Source organism: Canis lupus, chromosome 7, assembly GCF_048164855.1.
Source record: "Canis lupus baileyi chromosome 7, mCanLup2.hap1, whole genome shotgun sequence".
In the NCBI taxonomy this organism is placed as follows: domain Eukaryota; kingdom Metazoa; phylum Chordata; class Mammalia; order Carnivora; family Canidae; genus Canis; species Canis lupus.
Genome location: NC_132844.1, coordinates 13190749 through 13217298, shown reverse-complemented (window position 1 = coordinate 13217298; position 26550 = coordinate 13190749). Strand labels below are relative to the sequence as shown.

The 26550-nt window shown below is 40.2% G+C and overlaps 1 protein-coding gene across 6 annotated transcripts in view; it reads left to right on the top strand.

Moving 5' to 3' along the window:
* GRIK2 (glutamate ionotropic receptor kainate type subunit 2) overlaps nt 1-26550 on the top strand; it is a 1079206-nt gene that overhangs the window by 417165 nt on the left and 635491 nt on the right. For all 6 annotated transcript variants that reach the window (XM_072831955.1, XM_072831953.1, XM_072831957.1 and 3 more), the window contains one exon: nt 5281-5687. In XM_072831955.1, coding sequence (XP_072688056.1) covers nt 5573-5687 — 115 coding nt within the window. In that variant the 5' untranslated portion in view covers nt 5281-5572. The remainder of the gene's footprint in view (nt 1-5280; nt 5688-26550) is intronic.

The following is a 26550-nucleotide window of genomic DNA, read 5'->3' as shown; positions in this document are numbered from 1 at the left end:
GGCGGGCTGGGCTCGGGCTGCTCCCCCGCAGGTGTGTGTCCCCCCGGAGGGCCCCGGGCGCGGGGGGGGGGGGGGCTTCCCGCGCCCGGAGAGGAGGCAGGCGCACGGCCGCGCGGGGCAGCTCCGCGGGACCGCTCTCCGCCAGGGGCTTTGTCCCGCCCGCCGCAGCCGGTTCCCGTCCAGGCTCGCTGGCCCGGCAGGGGCTGCGGGCGCTCGCCTCCTCCACGTAGAAGCATCTAAGAAGCGGGCGCGTCTGGAAGTGGCCTCGGCTCCGGGGACCCACGCGAGGCGAAGAGGGACGAAGGCGAGGGCCCGCCGATCTGCCTGGACGCAATCCGCCCTTTTCCTCCCCCCCCCCTCCCCAGCTAACCCTGCTCTTTAGTTCTGTGCTCAAGTACAGACCCTCATTTTAAACCAGTGTTGAGAGCGTCTAGGACAAACTCGGGCGGGCGTCCCATTAGGGGAGTGGGAGTCACCAGGGCGCATCAGGAGCGTTAGGAACTTTTAATGCCTCTCTCGGCCCCTGATGCTTTTACGGCTCAAGGAGTTCTTGACCGAACACCACGACCTAGCTGAGACTCCCTAGATAACGATCTCCGGGAATAGGGGACGTTAGAAAACTTACTACTACTCTTCTTTTGGTGACACACAGATCCCCTTCTAGCATTTCTTCATCTTCACGCTGTAAGTATTCCGTTATCAGGCATTACCTGATGGATCAGTGATTATTTTTATTTCAAAAGAGATGATGGATTCATTTGAATATTAGCTTGTTAGTTACTGGAAGACAGGTAATAATATTTCAATTTCGATTTGCCTAACTTTTTTTTTTTATAGAAACCACTCCCAGTAACCATCAAGACATCTCTCAGTGGCCTTAGAAGCTCATTAAGCAAGCAAGCAAGCAAACAAACAAAATGAAACACACAGAAGGAAGGGGATTCAGAAATAAGTGATGCCTGGAAGTGTTACCTGTTTGTTTTCTTCCATCAAAACCCAAAGAGGATTGCACAGATTACAATTTTTTTTTTTAAGAAGAAGAAGAAGAAGAAAAAAAAAGATTCCATGACATGTAAAGCTTTTCCAATTCAGTGTCATAATTAAGATACACTTCTTTTTCGGCATCTAAAAATTAATTAAAGCTCTAAATGTCATTAATCATCAATGCAGCAGAATGTTGGTGGAACAGCTGATATGTGTTTGGAATCACAAGGGATTGCACAGCATAGCATTTATAGTTAGGAAGAGTGAAGTGCAAGTATGCAACAGTGTGGTTTTAACTGATATGGGCTCTGAGTTTATTCTCTGGCACCTCTAATGCCTTGGATGAACAGCCTGTTTATTTTAGTTTAGCTTCCATACAACAGGCCACATGCATGGAAGGATAGGTCAGGTGTTGCTGTAAGATGAGGTTTCTCAAATGTCACTAACAGCAGGACTTTGGTGACAAGTCAAGTGGAATCCTCAGAAAGAATTCTATGTGAAAAAAAAAATAAATGTAGATATGGCATGGGAAAAGCCTTTGAAACACCTTTGAAATTCAGGTTGTCCTGGGATATGTATTTGCTGTTTCTTGCAAAAGGTATAGGCATTGTCTTTTTAAACGTGATGCTGTAAGGATTATTACACATTTGTACATGCCCCAGCAGGTGGCAGCTAACTAGAATAAGATTCATTTTCACTGGGAGAATAGAAAACTAAAATTGCTTCTCAAGTAATAGTGCCCAAGAATAAGAGGTCATTAGTGTCAGTAAATATAAAAACACAGTGAAAGATGAAGCTAATGGCATTTTGTTGTTGTTGGAACAAGCTTTGTATGAATATGATATGCATTTTATTCTTTGCTAATTTATCAGAGGTTTGATATTTCTTCATGTCAGCCTTGTGTGTGTGTGTGTGTGTGTGTTTGAGGTTTACTTTTAGATACAGCTTCTGTGTGTGCACATATATGTGCATTTGCAGTTTGTCATCTCTGCTTTGACCTTGGAACCTACAGAGCTTTGGCTCCTAGAAATAAAGGTTGCCATATGGTTAAAATAGACAAAAAGCAAATGAGACTATGCAATAAGATGTGTAAATCTCACTATTACTAAATATACGATTGCCTGACACCAAATAGTATTTTTTTCCCCTTTGAGAAAGGAGTAAATTATAAAACTGACACAATTTTTAAAAAGAGTTCATTCTGGTCAGTGAATACTATATAATGACTTTATCAATCTTTCATATAGCCTTAGAACTATGATGTATGTTATCAGTATTAGGAAGAAACTTGCAATAACTTCAAAATTGCCTTACTCTGAGGTATCTTCTTTACCATGAAGTCATTCCATTCTATTATTGGAAGGTAGTCTTAGGATTTTTGTTGTTTTTATTTTAAGGGTTGTTGCTGCTTTTGTCCTGGAAGTGAGCAAAGTTTAATGAGAAAGAATGAAAATTAATCTGATTACCCTTGTAACAGAAGAAAAGCCAAAAGTGGAGAATTCTAAAGCAATACACTAGTTAGACATTTTAGAAATGTCTTTAGCCACTGAACGTTGACAGTATGTTATTCAGTATTCTGAGTTCTTGGTGGTCTTTCAGGCATTTTTTTTTTAAAATTCTGAGAAGCAGTAGCTTAATGCTCATGAGGGAACTCACAGTTAATGTAAATGGCTTTTGTAGTAGTATGCCCTCGAAAGATGACTATTAGCACATCCTGGCTATGCCAAGCAATCCTAGTAAGTCACACTGAAATATATACACAGCACAGTTGACAAAATAGTCCTCTTGACAATATGAGCAATGCAATAATTCAAATTCCCAGACTCTGTGTAGTAGAAATATGCACATTGTCACTTCAAATGGCACATTACCCATTCAATGTACTACTTTCAATGTACTACTCCAGAATAAATCAATCCCTGGAGCGCTGTCCGCGGTCCTGAAGAAAGGTCGTCCCCTATCTTGCAGAAGTTCAATTAGACAGGTGGACTTGCAGTCTGTGATGTTGAGGTCTTTCAGATTAGTTGATGGATGTAAATGAACCTAATTCAGCATATGTGCAAAATTGGTTCTTTGGGGACCAATTAATAGTAAGAAAAATTTATGATAGACTTTTTACCGTTTAATATATACTGAGTAAGAACTTCATGAATCTGGAAGCTTGATCTTTCACTTTTCCAATTAGACTTCCAATGAATAATCTCACAAAAGCCAAATAGTTTAGAATATTATCTTTAGGTAGAGAAGTTACAACTGTAATGTCAAATGCCATTATGTTAACAGAATATATGAATAGGGAGTTATGGTACATTTTGTTTTCTCGGGTTTTATTAAATGCTAACTATACTGCAAAACTGCAGTATTTTGATTAGTCACAACCGAACATGCTATTTTCAGGTAGGGTATATCAATCATATCGACAGAGGAAAATACTAAGAATATTCATTGTTGCTCTGGCAGTCATTATTATATCTGCTAAGATCAAAAAGAGCAAGAATAAATAAACTAAATGAGACAACAAATACATAACGTATTGGACTATACATGCCTTACAGGAGATATTTTAAACATGGACTGAAGGAGTCGCTAGATACCCTTGGTTTTAGCACAAGGTGTTCCTTTTAAAGTGCTCAAACAGTCAAATTATTTGATTGAATTGCCTGCTACACTGCAGAACTAGTCATTCATGATACTTATTTTTGACACTGCAGTTATGCCTCCATCTTTTTAAAAAAAGTCAATGCCCACTTAATGCTTTGGCAAAATGTAGTTTTATTCTCAAATCAGCCTTTTATAATACCTTAAGAAAAAATACAATGGAAAAATCTTTATGATGGGATTAAAACATTACATTGTTTTCTTGCTATCTGGAATAAATAGTATTCATAGCCCTTTTTATTAAAAAAATAGATATTCTTCAAATAAGGTATAATCTTATAGTTTTTTTTTCATAAGGTTTAACCTATACCCAGTTAGTTGGTATGAAAAACAGATCAATTTTAAGAAACAAGTCCAGTAATTTGCCTTTTGTGCTACTTGATGGCTTAAGATATTAATATGTAGTAATATACTTATTACTAACCATCTCAACTTCACTTATGAATGTAAAGTAGTACGATTGGCTATTTTAATTTCTGTGGCCAGATGACAGCATATTACCTATTTCAACAGTAAAACGTATTTTCATGTTAAAATAATGCATATTTATGTACTTTTTTCCTTGAACAAATTGCACCTGGTGAAAGCCAAAACAGTCATTGCCTGAAGATTCTAAATATTCTGACCAGATCACTAGACAATAATAAGGCATTTTAAGATAAAGCTGTGATGCTCAATGTTGCCCAAGCTATGATCCCATATTCTGTCTCTGAAAGAAAAACATACTCAAAAAGCCAAAATGAGAAGAAGTTTGGGCATAAATTATTAAGCCTTTGGAGTTTGCTCTACCAACTTAAACATCATTGTCTTTTTATATATGCACAATTATTTTAGATGAGCTAAAGAAATGGGTGGGGGAAATATGATTCCTTCATTTTACTTCAATACTTTCCTCCTAAAAGACCACTTAAAGAAATCTTTCTTTCTTTCTTTCTTTCTTTTTTTTTTTTTTATTTTATTTTTTTTTTAGTTCCGGGGTAGCAATCCACAAATGTCCACTCAAGTTTTTAAAGACTATCTTAACTTCTGCAGTTGCACTCCAATCTACATTCACTCCTGGACACACTTTTAAGAATATAAACAAGACTCCCTTTCAAACTAAACACAGGTTACATTTGCAGTACATTCCTCTGTCCACTTCCTTTTTTTTTTTTTTTTTTTTTTAACAACTCCTAGGCAAAGCGACTTCGGTTCAGCTCGTCATTTATTTTTATTTTATTTTTTTTTAAATCAGCTCGTCATTTATAAAAATTCATCAATAGATTGCACAGAGTCCACCTGCATACACACCAGTCACTCTCTTAGCCAAGACTCTTATGGAAAATAAAAAGCACTTTCCTCCACGTAGATAAAACCCGACTTCTTCCTTGCAACTCGAGGCGGGCGATGAGATCGGTTGCATAAGAGATATTGGGAAGCTCGCTGGCAGGGAGCCTTAACAGGCAAGCAGCTATCTCAATTTTTCTCACTTAATCTTGGCTCCACGTCAGAAGCTGTGCAGCAGTGCAGTGGGAGAGGGCCTGGCAAAACCTTTGCGAGCAAAGCGCCTTTTGTGCTGGGACCGTGGCTCGCTACCGACACCTCGGCGGTTTGCAAGGCTGAATTTCCTGCTGATTCCCTCCTCCTTTGCTTCCCCAGGCTCGCGCGGCCGGACATTGTGGGTGTGCGCGCTGGATTTCTCCCGGATGCTCCCCGACTAACATGGATGTCCCGCCATCCCTTGCAGTGGAAGGTTGCTCCTTGGCGCAGTGAGTGAGGAACATGCAGCGATTGCTAATGGGTCTGGGACGCGGAGGCTCCTTCCTCTGTCTGTGACCATGCCGTGATCGTGCCCGCGGCCGCCACTCCACGCATCCTCGTTCCTACCCGAGCCGGGAGCCTAACGCCAGATCGGGGAAGTGGGTGCCGCGCGTGTGGACACGGAAACACCATGAAGATTATTTCCCCGATTCTAAGTCATCCAGTCTTCAGGCGCACCATTAAACTCCTGCTGTGCTTACTGTGGATTGGATATTCCCAAGGAACCACACATGTGTTAAGATTTGGTAAGATGCCCCATCCCTGTGTGCGGCTGGATGTAAACAGGCGGGTTCGCTCCCCCGGGCGGGTGGGCTCCCCGCCTTGCGACCTGCTCCCCGCTCCGCAGCCTCCCGGGGTTTTCGAGAACAGCCCCCCCACCCCCCAAGCCCTGGGTCATTTCATTTCCTTTTTTTTTTTCTTTTAATTTCTTTTATTTAAAAAAAAAGAAAGAAAGAAAAGAACGGAAAGCCCCGGGAGGGTGAAGTGAGTGCCAGCGTGTGGTAGTGGGCGCCGCACACCCCGAGGCCAGGGGCGGTGGGGGCGCCGGGGGCGCAGCGGGCGGTCGCGCCCCGAGGTCGCGGCGGGAGCCTCCGGGGCCGGCGGGCGGGCGGGGGGGCGGGGGGCGCGCGGGCTCCTCGCCTCCGCACCTGCGGGGCCGCGAGCTCAGCACCTGGTAAACTCTTGGGCGACTTGGCGTCTGTCCGCCTGGCTCTGGGACCCGGACAGGCATCCGCGACTGAAAGGCGCTGACCCTTTGGGTTTCTTTGGTGGTCAGAGAGCCTTTTTGGGTTCATTTCACCGCTTTCCAGCGCCGGGCGCTCTTATGGGGACACAGCGCTTAAAAAAAAAATACATTACATATATATTGTTATAAGGTTGAAAGGCGCCACTTAGCAAAAGGATAAGCTGTTTCACTCCGCTTAGCTGGAGTGAAACAGTATTCTAAGGAAGGGTTTTTTGTTTGTTTTCAACTTGTGGGTCCTCCTCTCACAGCTTTCTTAAGCGCCGTCCTGGCCTCATGAATGATTAACGGTGGTGACTGGGGCGGAGAGGAGTTGTGCCTGGGGACTCTAAGCACGCAGCTTTATTTCACCGCGGCTCCCTGCAAGAGTGGAGTGGCAGCTCTCTGTTAAGAGGCATCTACCGCTTTCCTGAAGGAATCAGGGCTCCTTTGGAGCTCGGAGGAGAATCTCAACGTGGGATTCCGGGAAACGCTAGCTAGTCAGGTTTGCTTGGAGGACATGAAGCGTGGGCAACACTCAGCCGCTGGAGATGGCCCATGGAGTTCTAGTGGGAGCAGAACTAGTCAGGGAAAGTTCCCTTAAGTAGATAAGAGGGAGAGAGGAGAAAGCCAACCAGCTGAATGCTCCCACCGTGGGTGCCTCCTTTGACAGTTCAAGTGGATTTAGTCCAAAGAGTGCAAGAAACCGTATAATCCTGAGCATGTGTCTTTGAGATAAAAACAGGTTCATTGTCAGTCAAATTTAAGTTGAAGTGATTGCCTGTGTCTCCTATCATGTCAACAGCACCTTCTCTCTTTCCATTTTCCCAAGTGCTTTTTTTTTTTTTTTTTGGACATGATAAAATCTCTCATCTTCCTCAGGCTTTGTGGAACCAGGGTAGGAAAGCTTTTCACATATTAAAAAAAAGGGGGGGGGGAATCCTGCCTTCCCCTTCCCACATTCAACACGTAAATACCTGGAGTCCAGAAAACTGGTTATCACAAAGAGAGACAACAGGTTATATCTAAATTCCTACTGTAACATTTCTTTTTTTTTTCTTTCTGCTTTCTTCATGCCTTTAGATGGTACTTAAGCACGTTGCTCTTAGCAACAAGCGTCCACAGGAATGCCTGTTTCTTTGGATGAGATTAAACAGGTTCCTGTATCATTGAAAATGTGTGTGTGTGTGTGTGTGTGTGTGTGCAGCTGTTCTCTTTCAAGCATGGTAAATGCTACAGTATGGTAGTTTTGCCCAATATTTTGAGTAATACAACCTACTTATTTGGAATACTGAGGTATCTTCTGAAATGTGTTTGTGAATGAGTGTGCTTTAGCGTGTTTGCTTGTGGACTGGGTGGAAAAAAAAAAAAGAAGACTTGGAGCCGAAAAACTGCCACCAATACTCTAAAGATTTAATTATTGCTGCTCTTGTCTTGCAGCACAATATTTGCTGAATCATTAGATTGTTACATTCGCTGATCATTTCATATCTTCATATTAAAAATCTTGGCGACTATAGCAGAGTGTGTAGCAGCTTTCCAAAAGAGCTGACACACACACAAAAATATATTTTCCTAGACCAGTGCTTACTAAGAATGTCCTTAAGAAATAGGAGAGCAGGCAAAGACCTTCTCACAGTGCCTTGATACCCTAGACCAACAGCTCAGTTTTTAGAGAACCTGTTATTTTCTCCATTATCTTCAAACATCTTCCACGTGGAGATCTATTTTCTCTGATTTCTGACTTGAGTTATAGGGAAGGATTGTGTACATTGTAATCATTGGACCATTTCCCTGTTGGGCCTATTTGGTTGCAATGGTAGGTTTTTTGTTTTTTTGTTTTTCATGGGGGAAAACATGTTTTGAGTGGGCTGGATGGTTGGTTGAGTGTGTATAAGCCATTCTTGAGAAAGGTTAATTTCAACTTTGATTTAAAGGGCCAACCAAAACCTCATCCTAATCTCCTGTCTTGTAAGGGCAGGGTTTGGATTTGTTGCTGGAGCAGCTACCCCCGGGCAGTGGCCTGCCAGGTGTGAGTCAGAAGTGCTGCCTCTGCTGAAGAGATGGCAACCAGTCCCTTCCCCACTTCCCCCACCGACCGGGCTTGACTAGAGGCTGCCAGCCACCCAGCGACTCAGCCTTGGTGCTATGGCAACTGGGGAGCCCCGCCAGGAGGCTGCTCCAGCCCCCATTCCCGTTGGTGGTGGAAAACCGCCCTCAAGGGCTCTGTGCTGTCCTTTCCATCCCAGTCCCCGCCTTCCAAGCCGACGCCCCCCCCCCCCCCCCCCCCCGCCCCCAAGGGCCTTAACCCAACCCTGACCCTGTGTCCTCCTATCAAAGTCCGTGGATTGGGGAGCTGCCTGCACAGGATGCTGACCCTTGCCTAGTCCTTTGCGATTCTCATTTCGGCAGATCTTCCGGGTACAAAGCTCACTCACTTGTGCTGGGGCTCTCTTGCGCACACTCTCTCCTGCACTCTCTCCCTCCCTCTCTCTCTTTCTCTTTTTTTCTGGCGCTCTCTCTCTTGCCCTCTCTCTCTCTCTCTCTCTCTCTCTCTCTCTCTCTCTCTCATCTACGCAAACACCCGCAGGCATGCACTCTCGAGATCTAAGTCCGACGCTTTGGCACAAGGACGCCTCTCTAGTGCCGGGGAAAACTTAGGCAGCCACGCCTAGGAGCGCCTGTCTGGGCACACCCCTCCCACCCTCCCTGGCTCCCACTGAGCTTCACGCCGGGCCTGCCCCTCATTTGCTTAGCAAACGTCTCCGAGAGAAGGTGTGTGGAGCGCTGGTCCTTGGGAGGCTCCCCGGAGCTTTAAGACAGCCCGGGACAGTGAGGGAAGGGGCTGATGGTCAGCCTGGAGTCAGCTCCTCAGAAGCCGGGAGGGCTCACGCCTCTCCGTGGGGTTGGGCGGTTTTGGGTCTTCGATCCTGGCTGCGCACCTCTGAGCTGGCCCACAGCACCCACCTGGTGAGAGGATATCGGTGGACAAAGTGGATGCCGGGCAGGTAGAGTCGGTTCCTCCACTCCAGGTCAGACGTTCGCAGAGCCAGCTTTTCCAGGTGCCCCAGCCGCCCCCAGCCGCCCCCAGCCGCCCCCAGCCGGCTGCAGCCCCGGCACCGAGGGTCCCTGCACCATGTAAATGAGGCACCTTTGTGTCTCTGCAGCTGCGTCCCAGCGACCGGCTGGAGAGGGCAAAGGCAGGCTCCTTCCGTTGGCGGGGGCGTGCCCCCAATACCAGTCTCCCTGCTAAACGACTGCAGCTCCCGGTGCTTGAACACTGCTTTTGTTACACTAGCCTCCCTTTCTCCCTTTTCTGTTCAGACCTCTGCTCCTGGGAAAGCGTGGAGGTAGAAAGTGGATCTGTTGGGGGCTTTCCTGGGCTAGCACGCAGTCCGTTTCGTGGTTTGGGGGCGTTGGCATCTTCTTTGAGCAGTCACTCCTCGAGCTACCACTTGTTTCCGACCTTCGAGGTCGGGTGATTTTTTTCAGTCCTTATCTGAATTGGCATTTAGAACGCCAAGAGCCAAGACATCAACCCAAACTTTCCCCCAAACTCCTGGGCAGCTTCTCCAAGCTAGTCCAGTTGGAGGAGCAGAGCATGTGATGTAGGCCACTTCTTTCCCTCAGTTGTTTCGACCTAGCTTTTCTTTTAAGCTGGCCACTAAAAGGGCTTTCTTTAAAGGCTTCACAGGCGAGGTCTTCCCCCCAGATGCACTCAGCCCTCCTGGCTGCTGCACACTGGCCACCACTCTATGGCACAGCACGTAGCCACCTCCCAGCACACATGCGGAAGGTGAAGATGGCTAGCTCAGGGACAGCTCAGATAATAAAACCCACAATGTGAGAAGGAGTGGAAAGAGTTCCTATGGAAATCCCCCTATTTGCTGGGCATCCTATGGGCTCCCAGATATAATAATTAGTAGCAGATGTACTACAACATCAAGGAGAGCGAGTGAATTGACTGAGCTTAGAAGCTGTCACTCTCTACAAGTTCTTTGAAAGAGATTTTTCTTCTTTTGGGAGGTGAGGTGGGCGGGAGGGAGGAGTGGCCTTACATCTGGAAGCAGGAATACTGGCTCTTCAGAGGCGGGGAAGGGGGAGTAATAGCGGCTACTGTTTGAAACAGATAAAGCCCGAACACCTGCTCAGCTGAGCTCTGGAAAGCAGGGGAGGGAAATCTTTCCAAGAATTGCCAACACAACGGCCACTAAAAAATTCTGTTTTTCACATAAGTTCTCACTTATTCTTAAAGCTTCAAAGACTAACTCTGATGTGATCCATCAACAGAGGCACACTCATTTCAGAAAATGACTTTGAAAAATGTTCTTTTCGTCCTCTAGAAATATCACCCCTTCTCCACCCAGACACATGGAACTCAACACATTTTCAGGCTTTGTGAGGTTGTCTTTCAGAAGTGAACAGGGGTTTATATGTCGGTAGACATTTCTTTAGACAGACACCTTCCGCTCTTTAGTTTAATTCAAGTGATTATTGCAGTGTGTTCATTCTCTGAATTCTCAAATGACACTGTTTCAACATTTACTCAGCACAGGAAAGTTAATGTGAATTGCTCCCACACAAAGGAGGAACATACCATAGACCAAACACAGGATGTATCATTGATTATCAGACCCTTTTCAAATCTATTCACCATTAAATGAAGTGTTGTCTATGATAGAGATGACATAATTTTTGATTTTCTTTTAATTGTCAAATTTTCTGATACAGAAAATGCTTTGCTCTTTTGTAGTAGGAATTCAAGGGAGAGGAATTCATTTTCTCTTTCTGTTCTTAAGATTTTACTCTATTATTGTAGGTCCGATTACACTTGTTCCCTGAAAATTGTTAATGTCCATTTCATACATATCAGAGTAGAAAGCAGTTCACTTTTTCAAATGCATTATATTTAAATCATTAATCCACTGCATCCATAATACCTGGGTGTTGTGGGAGACCCTAGGTTTTCCCCAGTACAATGGTTGGATGTATTGAAATGGAATTGTTGATTGTCTTGTATCTGGGTGATGAAGCATCATCTTCTATAGGCTTTCAATTTATAGTCTAGTTATCAAGGTACTAGGAATGCTTCAAATGAATCTTAAACCCTAAATCTTAGCATGAAAGGTAAGGTCAAAAGCCCCTGAAAGGGATGGAAGAAGGTGCACATCATCATTATTGACTAGTCTAGATTAAACACCAAAGAGGAAGATTTCAATCTGATAACGTCATAGGGCTTCCTGTTTTTCTTTGCTGCTTCTGCTGACAATTTTGTAAGGTAATTAAATTGGCTGATTGAAGTCACGGTGGTCATGGGGCGATAAAGACCATTTGGATTTAATGGAATTTAAAACAACAGAGCACTGAACACAACTCTTACCGAACAAGAATTTTAATGGCCCATTCCGGGTGCTGACTAAATAGAATGCCCTTAACAAGTTTAATCGAAAGGGCAAGGCAGATTAGCACTATATAGTCTTTATGGTTGAAGATTGGGGAATTAAAATTATCCCTTTAAAAGACTCATTAATGCATTATCAAGATTTAATGTAGGTTAAATAAGCTTTCTTTGGATCTTCATCATATATGTTCTAAACCTAGGTTTAGAAGCAAGTTTCAATAAGGAAATATTTTTAAGAGCTGACCTAATAAATTGAATTATATGTCTCTTATTTCAAACACAAAAGGCACTTAAAATTCTTTGAGAGTATACAGGGTGTTGAGGGTAAGTGATGATGATGAATTCTTTTCTGTAACTGGAAAGGAAAAAATGGACTTTTTGTTTAAAGTTTCGTCATTGTTTTTTTTTTTTTTTTTTTTTTTAACTTATAAGCAAAGCTTGTCTATAGTAGAGAAACTGCAGAGGTAATAAAGCAATTCTCAGTATAGTCATAGGTTTTTGATGTTTTATGTTGTCTTTTTAATCCTGTTATTTATTTATTTTTCTTATTGAAAATTCTGCATTCTGGTTACCACACTTCATTCCATTCAGGTCCATTCTCCCCCCAAAAAGCACAGTTCCCTGCTTTACATTGGCAACACTGAAGGACAGCCAGTCCCAATGTAAAAGTCAAGCCTTAGTCTATTATGAGATTGTTCACCCCTTCATCTGTGTCTTTCCTTGCAGAATTGTCTATTCAAAGTTGTCCATTCCTTTAATAATTCCAAAAAACCCCAAACCCAAGTTTTCATATGAAAATCTCCAAGATTTTAATCGTACGCAATTTAAAAATGTGGTTTTAAAAATCTAAGTTGATGAAATTGAAAGCAGCAAGCAGCCTAGAGGTCACCAGTTTTCACCCTTCAGCCCTCCCCACATTCCACAGGTTCTCTAAGGAACACAGACTTTTCTCACTCTTCCTTGATCCCCAAACAAGTAAGACTTGTCAGCTTTAGGGCCAAACATTTCATACTACTGTATTTTCAAAGCAACAAATTTAAAAGCAATTGACATAAGAAACCAATCTGATAAAACCAATGTGAGTAGGAGGTTAGGGAAGACCTCCAAAATCTATCTGCAAGATTTAAAAAAAATTTTTTTTCATGTTATTTTTATATTTGGGCTTTGATGTACCTCTGTATTTATGGCAGTGTTCTGTCAAATGCTCTACCACTGAGCTATACCCACCCCTTGGCAGCATTGAAATATAGTATTTACTTATAGATTGAGTTAAACCATTCATCTCCTAAACTAGAAACTCAACATTCTTCTCTGGATGTTGTGGAGAGCTAGGGCACTAGACAGCAGGGCTTATGTGTGAAGATGTGAACGAGTGTGGGGAGGTTGTGGCTTTCAGATATTTTCCCCACAGGTACGTGTAATTCTCTCAGTCTTCCTTTTTGGTTATACATCTGCCCCCTTCCATGGCCTTGTTGTAAGACAAGTATATTCTGGAAGGGAGAACACATAGTCCCTAGACTCTAAAGTTAGGATGAGTTTATTAGATTGATTGATTCTGTCTGTGACAGAGATACTCAGATACCAAAGAATATCTGGTGCCTAAGGGAGTGCTGAGTGATTAGTGCTGATGTGAAGGGGAGACTGAGAAAACAGAGAAATCAAATGCCATTGGATACACAGTGTTTCCCAGATTTACTGCTAGAAATCTCAGTGCTTTGTAAATTGATCTTCTTGCTTGTATTGGTCCAAATCTTTGAGCATATGTGATCATTTTAAATAAGATGTCAATGATATTCTTACATTGATGTATCTCTTCCCAGTCAAAAGGATCCTTAAATGTTTTGCATATCATTTAAAATCAACAAACCACTTTTCCATCATTGAACTAGAGCAAGTATTTGTAAGGTGTTGCCTCTCATTCCCATTTCAGTGTCTATCTCAGTCTTACTCTGAGTCCTTGACCTATTACGATGAGAATATTTCTCAGCTTAAATGATCAAATAAGCAGAGAAAATATTTTTAAAAATTCCCTATTTTGGTGTAGTCATAAGTATTTGATCTATTTTATGTTGTCCTTTTGATATTGCCCTTCTTTTTATCAGCTGGAGCTTCTATATTCAGATTATCATATCTTGTAATGGAGGCTCCTCCTTGCCCAGAAGAAGTGAAGATTCTCTCAAGATGAAGGGGGCTTTAAAGATCATCAAAACTAGTATCCTTAGTTTCGAGATGAATTGCTAAGAGGAGTAAAATAGCTTGTTCTGGTCACAGATAATTAGTGTCAGATTTTACACCAAAACATGAATATCCTGACTGTTGGTCTAGTGATGTTTTTCAGCAAATTATGTTATTTTTCCAATGTAGATTCTGACTCTGTGCTTTGCACCAATTTTAGGAAAAGCCACTGACTGGTTCAGGTAGCTCCCCTAAGCATTTGCCTGCTTTGTTTTCTTCATTTTTCTTTCATAGAACATTATCTCATAGATTATCCCTTTTCTCTTTTTCTCCTTCTTTCTTGTTATTCTCATTTCCACTTTCAGTCATATAATATAGTAATTGAGTACATATTATGTGTCAGGTGAATAGAATTCTAAGACCCAGCTTCTGCCTCAAGGAGTTTGTAGTCCAATTAAAGAAAAAAATTGAGAGATATCAAGGGAGAGGTGCAGAAAATATATACAATAGTTGTTCAAAGGAGATTATTGTGGGTTTGAATTTTTATAGAAGAAATGGGACTCTGGCTGGGGCCTATAAAAAATGGCGTGATAGGGAAGGTGGGGATGGAGCAGGGAGATGTATCATCGGCAAAAGACTCAGCATAAGAAAAGAAATTTAGTCAGAAATTAAGAAGGTAGGCTTTGGGATTGGGAATGGACCAGCCAGCTCTGTCCTCTTATCTATCTTTCGGTCTATGGAGGATAGATAAAGCCTTGCTTTTTCAGAGCTTTAATATTTAGGTCATAGGATTTGGACTCCTGTATGTAGCCTCTGGAAAGCCATTGAAGGTGAAAGGATGAGCTTTACTTAGTGTGCAACAAGCAGTCAAGTGGTTTCTCAGTTTGCTGCTTGTGTTCTATGAAGAGTAAGTGGATCTCCTTTCTCTGTCCTACTAAAATGAAAGCAAAGGACCCATCCTTGTCCTTGATCATTGAAGCCTTTAAGAAGTTCTTGGTCTGGGGTCACAGATACCTTTGAAGTAAAATCCTGACATGAAATAAAGCAATGTCCTTTTAACATATGGCCAGATGACATGATTAGCCAAGGAAAAGTTTCCAGCTAATCTAAGGAAAAATGCATTGGAGGACAATTTAAAAGCACTGTTAGCTTCTTTGAGGAATAAAAATAAATTGCCTCCAAGAAATTCTCAGTGTTTTATGTCTAACTCAAAGAGATCTCCATTCCCTGAAGTATGTATATAATATATAATAATTATATATATCACTATGTTGTAGTTATATGTTATATAATAAAATTATTTTAAATCAAAATTAAAAATTAAATCAAAATTAAAAATAACTTCAGTAGAATAGGTTCATTGTTAGTAATATTTTCTAATTCTGCATGCATTCAGGACTTACGACTCTGAGTTCAGTTGTTTGAGTTATAAATGTTACTGTTGACTTTGTCATCTAGTGATCTAGTGATTAGGAAAAATAATTGAATTGCACTGGGCCTTGATTTCCATTTCTATAGGATGGGTATTATTGCTCTGTGTCTATCTTTCAAGGATAATATTGGAATTAATAGGAAAATGTACAGAACATTCTGCTTAATAGCAGAAAAATGACTTTTGGAATTGAAAGTATAATTGTTTATTTACTGTATATGTTTGAAGCAAAGTAATGCTTGTTAATTTCATGTACATTTAATTCAGCTTCTTAAACTGTGCATAAACATTTAAGATTGTCTTTTCTAAATTACTCTCAAATACTCTTCTTCAGAATGCACTTGAAGCTATTATAAATACATTGAAAAGGATTTATTGTCTAATAGAACAAACTTTTTCTCAGTGGGTAGTTTCATAGAAGAGCAAGTCCGTAATTTCTGTTTCTTCTTTAACATCAGGAATTTGATTGGCATTATCAAATATACAGAATACAAGTAGGAAACAAATCATAGCTAAAATAAAAATAATAAGCAAAGACGTTATGCTATGTCCTTTGATTTAAGATTTTTCACAACTGCGTAGGTTTTTTTAGTTTGTTTTCACGGTTTCTAGAAAGCTGTGTCTGATTTCATATATACTTCATTCTTCATCCATCTGCCCATGATGAACTTTTAGCTGTTATTCAAGTTTTGTATTTCAGGTTACACGAGTGACTGTATTTGATCTTTTTGTTCATCAGGAAAGTTTCATAGACACTCAGATTTGTTACAGTTGTTTGGGATAGATAAGTAGGACTTTTTTTATGGTCACACTGGCATCTTTATTGAAGAGCTATGCTAGGCAGTTCTTCCGTGGCTTACTCTTTAAGGTATAATATAGACTTTGGTACCACCCTTACACCATTAACCTCACAATCTTTCCCGAGGTGTCTGTAACTTACCTTTGACTCTTTTTCCCCAAGATTTAACCTAGTGTTGGGGGACTCACATATAGGTGGATAAAGACAGATGACGATGCCTTCTTCTCCCCTATCCATTCACACTGGAAAATCCAGGGGACCATTTAGAAAAGTGTATTCAACTTATAATACATTTTTATATTTAAAATTTTTTAAAGTTTTCAAAACTTCAAAATATGAAGTTTATGAGGAAAATTCCTTGGATGTTGAGGATAATGAGCTTTTGGATCAGCAATTCCCAACCATCAAGAGTAGGATCAAGGAGAGGCAGTCTCAAGATTTTTATGATTATCTAGAGGAGGAATGGACTAAAATAGAGGTTGAAAATACCTTCCTATCTTATCTAGTTTTTGGATTTTCTAGAAGCAGCCAGCCCATCATGGCAGAACTGATGCTGGAGTCGGTGAAAATATAGTTGAGTTCTTGCCTCCCGGGGGTGAAGGAAAGAGTACTTTTTCATTCAGTCATCTTTCTCTGAGAATTCTAGGCTGATCCTTCAGGAAGCCTTCTCGGATTGAGGGAAAATGTTCCAGTCACTCATCCTCAGCTTGTTCTCTAAGAACACTTCTCTTCCTTTTGCTCTTCCATACATCAACTGTCCTTTAAAATCTGGACCAGTTTTGCTTCTCCTAAAAGGTCTGTGTTTAGGTAGGGATTCTCTAGGATAGATTCAAGCATGGGCAACAAACTTTGATCAGACCAATGGCTCTCAAACCTTTTTTCACTCAGAATAGAAGCTTTAAATAATTTAAATTCCTGGTTCCCAAACTATGTATTTTGCGGATTAAAATGTTTCATTGTTTTGGATTTTATTTAAATTCAAGTTAGTTAACATATAGTGTATTATTAATTTGGGGGTAGAATTTAGTGATTCATCAGTTGGATTTAACGCCAGTGTTCATTACATCAAGTGCCCTTCTTAATGCCCATCACCCAGTTAATTACCCCATCCCCCTTCCGACCTCCCCTCCAGTGACCCTCAATTTGTTTCTATAATTCAGTCTCTTATGGTTTGTTTCCCTCTGTTTTTGACCTATTTAAAATGTTTCTTTTTTTTTTTTTACAGCTGCGTAGTTATAGTACCTTTGCTTTATTTATTTATTTTTTTAAATTCCAGGCAGGTTGAGAATCAATTATTGAGCTAGATACTCCAAAATATGACCTTAATATTTTGACCTTAATATTTACATTCCTCTGTTTATAATGGGCAGATGCTTCAGATTTCTGGATTAGTAGTTGATAATCATGACTAGACTGTGTAAAACAATGAGCAAATCTTATAAATAGGGTTGTGGCTTAGATGTTATATTACTCCTCTGAATATACATAGTGTTGGGCTCTCAGCATACCACTGAAATGGATTGATTCTTTAAAACCTAAACATTTGAATATTCATACTCACATAACTGAGCCCACAGCCCAAAGGGACCTTAAACAGGTATATTATTTTACAAATAATGTCTAAGATGATGTATAGCTCTGGGACCTTTCCCTCTTAACCTCCTACCAGATGAGCCTCTGATAGATCAATTTAAAGTTTTGTTTCCCCAAAATCTATCAGAAAAAGTTCCAGTAGACAGCTGCTCTAGTTGAGAGGACACTGACTGAGTTGCCATGAATACATGCAAATGGCCTAGAACCTAGGCTAAAAATAGAGTCTAACCTAGGTGGTGGTCTTTAGAAACCTCTTGGACAATATTATGCTTACCACTATCCCTATCTTCATTACTCTGATTACAGTCTCTGGGTCATTGTTAGATCATGGTGCCAAGTTGAAATCTGGACATGATGTTTGAAATGAAACCAGAATGCTCTTATGTATTTATTTAAGATAGAAATTGTCAATAATTCCATATTCCATATTCCACGTTAGCATTAAAACTGATAATATCTTTATCAGTCCAAAATATTGGTAGCTAAGTGTTTTCCATATTTATTGCCTATTGGGTAAAACATCAGTTTATTAAGTATATTCCTATAACTTAACTTGCCATCTGGGAGACTGTACAGAATTACATACAGAAGACACCTTTTTGATGGTACAATTTTGAACTGGTACACGTAGATTGCTTAGATAGCCAAATGTATTAAACTCATCATTATCACATGCTAATCATATTTTTAAGATAAATATTGAAGAAATTCATCAAATTAAGTTTATTATTCCTCAGAAGTTTTTTAATTGGCTCAGCTATGTTTACCAATATGTGTTCAAGTATTATAAAGTCTTTTAATTAAAATAGTTCAGAGGGGATTTAACAATTGAGGATATGTAAATATGTAATTTCAGAGAAATGTATCTGCTGGTGTGCAGTTCTCTGGAAGACAAATTATGAAAAATTCTTTTAAATGACATGAATTTTACAGGTTTTATTCATATATATTTATCCAATTGTAGTTCCAGAATTACTATGTTTTTAACTTCTCCATTTGTGTAGGATAAATTTATATATATGTAGGATATACAAAACCTCACAGTAGAGAAGAAAATTAATAAATTTACATTTACTCAAGGAAACTCATTTATCGGCTTTAGGTAGGAATCTCTGACTTTATTAAACTTGATAGCCATAAGTAAATATTAACGGAAATGAATTTCTCAAAGTTCTATGAATTTTGTACATCTTTTATTTCCTAGCAGGTAGCCAGATTACATCAGCATTTTTAATACAAACAAAGGTAGAATCTTAGCTAAGATTTCTAAGTGCCATATTTTGTAAGTGAACTGCAGAGAGAATTTTAGTCCTCCAATTCGTTTATTGTTATTTTGTACTGTATATATTATAAGGCCACTAAACTTGATTATTAAAAAAAATCACTACATATTAATAAGAAAAAGCCCCATTTAGTATAAGTAATCTTTCTTTTTCTCTTTTATTAAAATTATTCTTCAAGAAAGTGATAATATTAAATTGTTTATCAGAAGATGAAGTAATGCTTTGTACTATGGTTGTAAGGAGGATGCTGAAAGCTTCCTATCAACACTCAATTTTGATTATTCTATTTTTAATTTAAATTGCCATTCAATTCACCAACTCTTTGTTCAGCATATCTGGTCCAGTTCTTTGATTACTGGTATCACATGATAATTGGGAAGCAAGATATAATTAAGGCTTCAGTAAATATGAAAGTTTCCCTAAAATTTAGTTGATTATTTAAAAAAAAATACATTATATGAAGGTTCCTAAGGGTGTTGTTTTTTACTGACAGGCAGCAAGATGTAGGTTTTTCTTTTTTTTTTTAAGATTTATTTATTTATTTTAAAGAGAGAGAGCGTGAGTGGGGGGGGCAGATAATCCTCAGGCCGACTCCCCATTGAGTGCAGAGCCCAATGTGGGGCTCAATCCCAAAACTCTAAGATCGTGACCTGATCAAGAGTTGGCCACTTAACCTACTGAGCCACCCAGATGCCTAAAATGTATGTTTTTCGATTCCATACTATAGATTCTATTTCAATATTTTATTTCAATACCTTGCTAGAATTCACCTTATTGACTAAATGTACATTTAGTTTGATATAATTTATCAAAATGTACATATATAGAAATAACTTTCTTCTAATATTTAGAGTATATACTCCAATATATACCATATATTGCATATTTGTAACATATACATATCTATAATACATCTCTGTACAAGCAGCCAATTCTCCAATTCATTATCTATTCATTCATTCTCTTAATCATTCATTTAGCAAATGTAACATGGTAATATGCGAGATACTGTAGTGGGCTCTAGGACACAAAGAATTTGAGAGTAAAAAAAAGAATTTGAGAGTAAAAAGGATGTGGTCTCACATTCAAAATAATAAGATATATCATATTCTATAAGTATCCAAAGAAAATTGCAAAACAATGTGACAAGTGCACACAGTAATATGTAAATAATTATTCTAGCATGAAGAGAAGCATCTAGCCTCATCTATAAGGAGAGGTTTCTAAAGTGTGTGGCTTGCACTTTTCTCTAAGACTTGTGGTCTACAGAATACATGTATTTATTCTGCAATTCCATTGTTAATATCAGCTTTTTAAAGATTTTATTTATTTGACTGAGAGAGAGAGCACAAGCCTGGTGAGTGAAGGCAGAGGGAGAGGGAGAAACAGGTTCCCTGCTGAGATCATAACCTGAGCCGAAGGCGGCACCCTGGATCATGACCTGAGCCGAAGGCAGAAGTTTAACTGAGTGAGCCACCCAAGTGCCCTTGGCTGTACTGTTTGTATTACTTCTTTCCACTGGCCCCAGCACCAGCAGTCTGTAGCTGGGCCCCCTGTCTCAAATCATAGTGATGCCATTAATGTATTTTTTCTGCGAGCGCACACACAGGGGCAGAGAGAGGGAAGGAGAACTAGTCTAAATTATTTTAAGTATTAGTTAGGGTGTAGACTCAGTGACATGTCACAGAAACATCCCTCTACTTCCTGGAAAATCAAAACAAGAAGAGATGTTTACTTTTCTTTCACACACAAGTCTAGATTTGGGTAGTTCAGGGATGGTATGGTGGATCTACAGCTTTCTGGGGTTCATGGTATTTTCAGTTGTCTTCTCTAGCAGCATCTATATCTGTCATCTCGTGTGGCCTTTCTCATGGTTTAAAGTGGAGCTTTCGTGGGACGCCCGGGTGGCTCACTGGTTGAGCATCTGCCTTCGTTCAGCCCAGGGCATGATCCTGGGTCCCAGGATTGAGTCCCACTTCGGTTTCCCTGCATGGAGCCTGCTTCTCTCTCTGCCTGTGTCTCTACCTCTCTCTGTGTGTCTCTCATGAATAAACAAATAAAATCTTTAAAAAATAAAGTGGAACTTTAGTAATCTCATGCACCCTCCTAATAGCAAGATAAATGAACACCTTCTGGATGTTGTACAGAACATTTTACCTCACATCCTAATGGAAGGAACTTAGTCTGCTCCTGAGCCCATAGGAGGCTGAGAATTGAAGCCCATTACAGGAAATATACACAGCTGAAGATTTCAATGTCTATTCCTATAGAAGACATGGCGAGTGAATATTGAAGCACCGTTGCTATTCTCTGCCATAGGCATCCAATTAAACATTTTAGGAAGGAACTTTTTAGAGTTTTTACCTTTTGTGTTTAGATATGGTCATAAAGTAATGCTTTGTAGCACATTTGGAAAATATAGAGCAGAGTAAAAATGAAAATAAAACTTCTCATAATTATGACATTTGGCCAAAAACCACTGTTATCATTTTGTTTCTATCTACTAGCTTTTTAAAAAATTAAAACAAAATACTTTGGCCTATTATCAGAGTAATACATATTTATTGCAGAAAATAGAAAATAAATAGACAATTTTTTGGGATATTTTTCTGACATCAAGTATTTTTGTAACAACTTTTAACAGTGTCTAACTTTCCACTGTGTAGATGCTTGTCATTAATCAACCAGTCCCTCTAATATAGGGTCATGAGCTTGGGTTTTGGATTCAGACATACCTGAGTTTGAAATTGGCTCTGCTGCCATGAGCTGTATGACTGGAACATGCTGCTGAGTCTCCCCTTTTTAGTTTCTTCACCTGTAAAATGGGAATATTAATATTATCTACCATATACAGGTATTCTTGGGATAAAAAGAAATAATACACATATAGTGCCTGGTGACATGCCTGGCATATACGTACCAAATAAGTGTTAATCAACCATTTAATTAATTTTGCCACACAGAGTACTTGGTGTCTGTAATTGGTGCAGGCTCACAGGCTCATTTAGATCAGATACTAGATCAGGGGGCACTTGGGGGCTCAGTGGTTGAGCATCTGCATTTGGCTCGGGTTATGATCCTGGGGTCCTGGGATGGAGTCCTGCATCAGGATCTCCACAGGGAGCCTGCTTCTCCCTCTGCCTGTGTCTCTGCCTCTCTTTCTGTGTCTCAAATAAATAAATAAATACAAACTTAAAAAAAAAAAAAGATACTTGTGGATCCTATGCTGTTCTCACAAGGGCAGTTGGACCCCACAGACGTGGTATGCCAGTGGTGTGCCCTTTAGGAATATGAGGAGCCAGAACCCAGTAGACGATTAGACAGGTGACATAAATATCGTGGCGTTTCTCTGCAGTTGTAGAAGTGGCCTTTTCTGCCAGGCATGAGGCCCTGCAGCACTGATGATGAGGTAGGGGTAGGGGAGGAGCAGCTTTCACAGCACTTCTCTCTTTGCCTTTTGATTTGCTAAGCAAATTCCAGGTGTTTTACTTTCTAATCACATTATCATCCCTGATGCTTAATTATTTTCTGTAGGGAAATAGAGTTGTTTGGGGCTTTCAGGAAATTAAATTGAACTTCAAAAGCCACTTCCACATAACAATTAACATTTTGAAATGGGTAATTCCTCAGGGTTTGTTGCTAGGTTAGTTTACCCAGTATTTTTCTTTAAAGGGCATTCTCTTAAATTTATTTGTTCTATTTATTTGAGATCATGTTTTTAAAAACTGGACACATTGTTTTCTTAAATCCCTAGTAAAATGGTATAAAAATGTGTGGCTGGAGTCTTTAAGCCAGAATAATGCTGTGATCTACAGAGTGGGAAATTATAGATGATTTTCTGGATTCTGTATTTGAGAGGAGCCTTTCTCATTGGAAGGAGATATCTGTTGGCTTCTCAGAGAGAAGGAAATGGTTTCACCATTAGTTCAGCAACAATGCCTGAGGTGACTTCCAGATGCGTAAGAAGGCAAATTTCCATGAGGCTGGTAAACACTATCCCCTCCTTTAATAATTTGTGGGACCTCAATACTAATGTTTTCAATCTCATTTTAATAAGACAGAAATTCGAGAGGTTCTGTGTGTTGCCATTCTGTGACCTCCTAAACATCCCTTCTCTAGCTACCCTGATGTGCTCTTAATTTTTTAGGTTGCTTTTAAATTCAGTAGTTTCTGATTTGCCCATACATGGATACATCCAGAGTGGAATCTTAAATCCTAATCACTCCACCTCCCCCTACAAGGATGTGGGTGAAGAATTCATCTTTGAATATTGCCACACATCGGCTTTTAAGAGTTGTTTCCAAGTTATGAGAACCACAACCCCTTGCCATAACCTACTTTTGCCAGGAGCCTGATTCCAGACTGATCTGGAAAAGGCATAGATAACGTGGTCTGAAAGATAGGGAATCCAGAGCCAGTTCCATCACTTATAAGGTGGGTAACCTAAGGCAACTTACTCAACCTTTGAGTCTTACTTTTCTTATTTAAAAATTAAGGATAATAACACCTCACTTACAGGATTCTTGTGAGGCTTAAATGGAATAGGTCCTTGCACTTAGGGAGCATCCAGAAACAGCTCTTTCCTTTTTGTTATCCTGAAAATCTGAGTGTGGAAGAGCTATTGAACAATAAATAGGTTAGCTCTATATTCTATAAGAGCCTGTCTGTCAAATGCAGAGTTCTATGTGTTTATTGACTGCTAGCTTTAGCTTCTGTGCAGCTGAGATACAAATTCAGCCCTAGGCTTTTATCCCCAGATCTGAGAGGAAGAAGGCAGGCACCTGTAATTATAGCAGCAGTGATGAGTTGCAGCTGAATTGCCTAGTGTGTAAGGCTTTTCTCTGCTGCTTGGCTTGGGTATTGCTATAGTGATTCTGGGAGTAACAGACAGTATTTTAGTAAGTGTTTGTCTTTCTATTATCCATCCTAACATAATCCTAGAATCTCTAAAGACATGCAAGAGTTCTTTTGTTGCTCTCTGGAAGCAGATAAAAGGGTCTATTATGATAAAGTGGTCTGTGCAGGGTTTAACAGCCCTTTTAGGGACTGGCACTAGATTACATATGGAGGAGTAGAGTGAAGATAGTTTTTCCACTGATGTTTGTAAAATGTTAGATTCACGTTTCCATGAATATTACTCTACAGAAGTCTAAGACCCTAAGCCTTGCAAATGCTTGTCTCTTTTTTCTCCATTTGCTTTCTTCATGTTGATTGGTCAAGAAGACAGTTGTCCATTAGATCTTACCAACGAGGTATGATGGGGTGGTTGGATTTTCTATGATGGTGATAGTTGAGTAGGTGAGGTTAGGTGGGAGGGGGACTCCTTTGTTCCCTCTGCTAATCCCCTTTCATCAGTTACTCTGTTTGTTCCTCTTTCCCCAAATTCTCATAATAGAACATTGAATGAGAAATAGCTACTCTAAATAGCATCTGAAAAATGATGTTTATAAAATCTAAAAGAAAATGAGCCCTCAAACCCAGGTAATTTACCATTCTCTCATTTATTTGAGAGCCCCAGTAACTGGGTCACCTTGACATGCCAATGGGATTTGAAATATTTATTGGAACTTATCAAATGTGCCATTTTAACATGTTCATGTCTACATGACTTCCCTAGCCTTTAAGAGCAGAGATAAATCTCAACTAGCTGTGCCCAAGAACGAAGAAAGCCTCTTATACAGCTTCCATTATGTTCTCTCTTATCCTTCTCCGACACATTCCTTCCTTATGGTGGACAGCTGTGATGCCTTGTCTTTTTTCCTCTTCCTCAACCTACTCAGCAGGCTGGCTTTAATCACTTCTCTTACCTTGTTCTGTCATCTGATCTGTTCCTCATATGGGTGTAGGGTCTTTTCCCATCACCCTTCTGCTATTCCAGAATTCACTTCCATTTCCTTCTGCCCATAGTCATCCTATTCGCAGTGTGTTCCTTTTCCTCATTGTGTAGCTAGTGGTTTTGTTAAATAACCAAAATCTCATGGAGGCCCATGCAGAGAGTCTGGGGTTGGTGGTGGAGGTATTCTGGGCTATCTGGTAACATAGAAGGATGGCTGAGGTCCTGACGTGGACTATGCAGCTACAGTGACCACATTTTATAAACTCTAAGTTAATACACAGGTGTGACATGTAGGAGTAGAATGATAGGGACAGTGGAATAGTGTGGTTGAAACTGGGACTGCTCACTACATAGTACACAAACAATACTTGTGTGTGTTTTGCATTTATATGCATTTGTATGCACAATATTTATTTAATCCCCATAATAAGCCTAAGAAGTAGGTGCTGTTAGTTTCCTTTCCTAGTTGAGAGAATAGGCTGAGAAAGGCTAATTTTCCTAACTATCCCAAGTATTGAGGAGTTTGAAGCTGATTTAGACTTCCAACACTAAGTCTTCTGATCCTTTCATTTCAACAACATTTAGTTGAATTTAGTTGAAGTTTGCTACTGTTCGATTGGTATGTAGGGTTCCCCAAGCATCCTGTTAGAACTGGAGCGGGTGTTACATGTTGTAACACCTTCCTCAGCAGCAAGAAACGTTGCTGTTTTGAGATAACTCTCAAGTAGGCTTTCTCAATTTTGGTGTACTTATTACATAGAGAAAACAGACAGAAGAACATGAGTTATTCTAATTTCTAGAGTGTTAGACAATGATAAAATGATGATAATAATAATGATGGTGAAACTAACAGTAATGATGATGGTTACTCTTCATTGAATATCTACAACATGCCTGATACAGAGGTTTCTCGTATATTATTTCATTCAATCCTCACAGCAAGTCCATCAGCCCCATTTTAGAGACAAGAAAACTGAGGCTCCAAGAAGGTAAATGATTTACCTGGGGCCCCACACCTAGGAGGTGTTGGAGTGAGAATTTAAATGTAGGTCTGTTTGGCTCCAGAGCCCAAGTTTCCTAGTTTGTCAGATGTACTTGTTGCGACTTCTGGAAATAAGTAAACTCCAAGAATTTAAATGCCTACATTATATTTATCCATTCATTTATACATATTAGCTTACAGGCACATTCAGTCAAATCATATAAAATTGCTAATATTTGGCCATTTTTGACCAATAGAAATGGTAATTTTGAGTGGTTTAATGAAGTGTTTCTCAAAATGTGGTCTCTGGACTGCCAACAGCAACAGCACCTGGGAACTTGTTAGAAATGCAAATTCTCAGGGACACCTGGGTGGCACAGTCTGTTGAGTGTAGGACTCTGGTTCAGCTCAAGTCATGATCTCAGGGCTGTGATATCCATTCTTGCCTCGGGCTCTTGTGCTCAGTCTGCCTGGAGTTTCTCTCTCCCTCTCTCTCTGCACCCCCCCCCCCCCACTCCTGCTGCCATGTGCTCCCTCTCTTTCTCTCTCTCAGTTGGTTCATCAAGCTACAGATCTGTTGCTACCTCTTGCTTTGGGGAGCTTCATTTTGTAGGCAGATGGCAGGGTCTCAGAAAAGATTTCACTCCAGAATTTTATGTTTCTTTCTTCAATAAGCTCTGCAGCATGATATATAGGGTGGGTTGCCTTTAGCAGCCTAGAGATTGGTCTAGTATATAGTCACACAGAAGGAAGAGGAGAAAGCAGGGGTCAGTAGGTATGAAAAGCAGTAACTGGGACCTTTCCATTGTTTGGATCTCCCCCAGTCTGAGGGGTGTGTTTCTTCATATATACTCATTAACTCTTGTCATCCCAAAAGGAGATATTC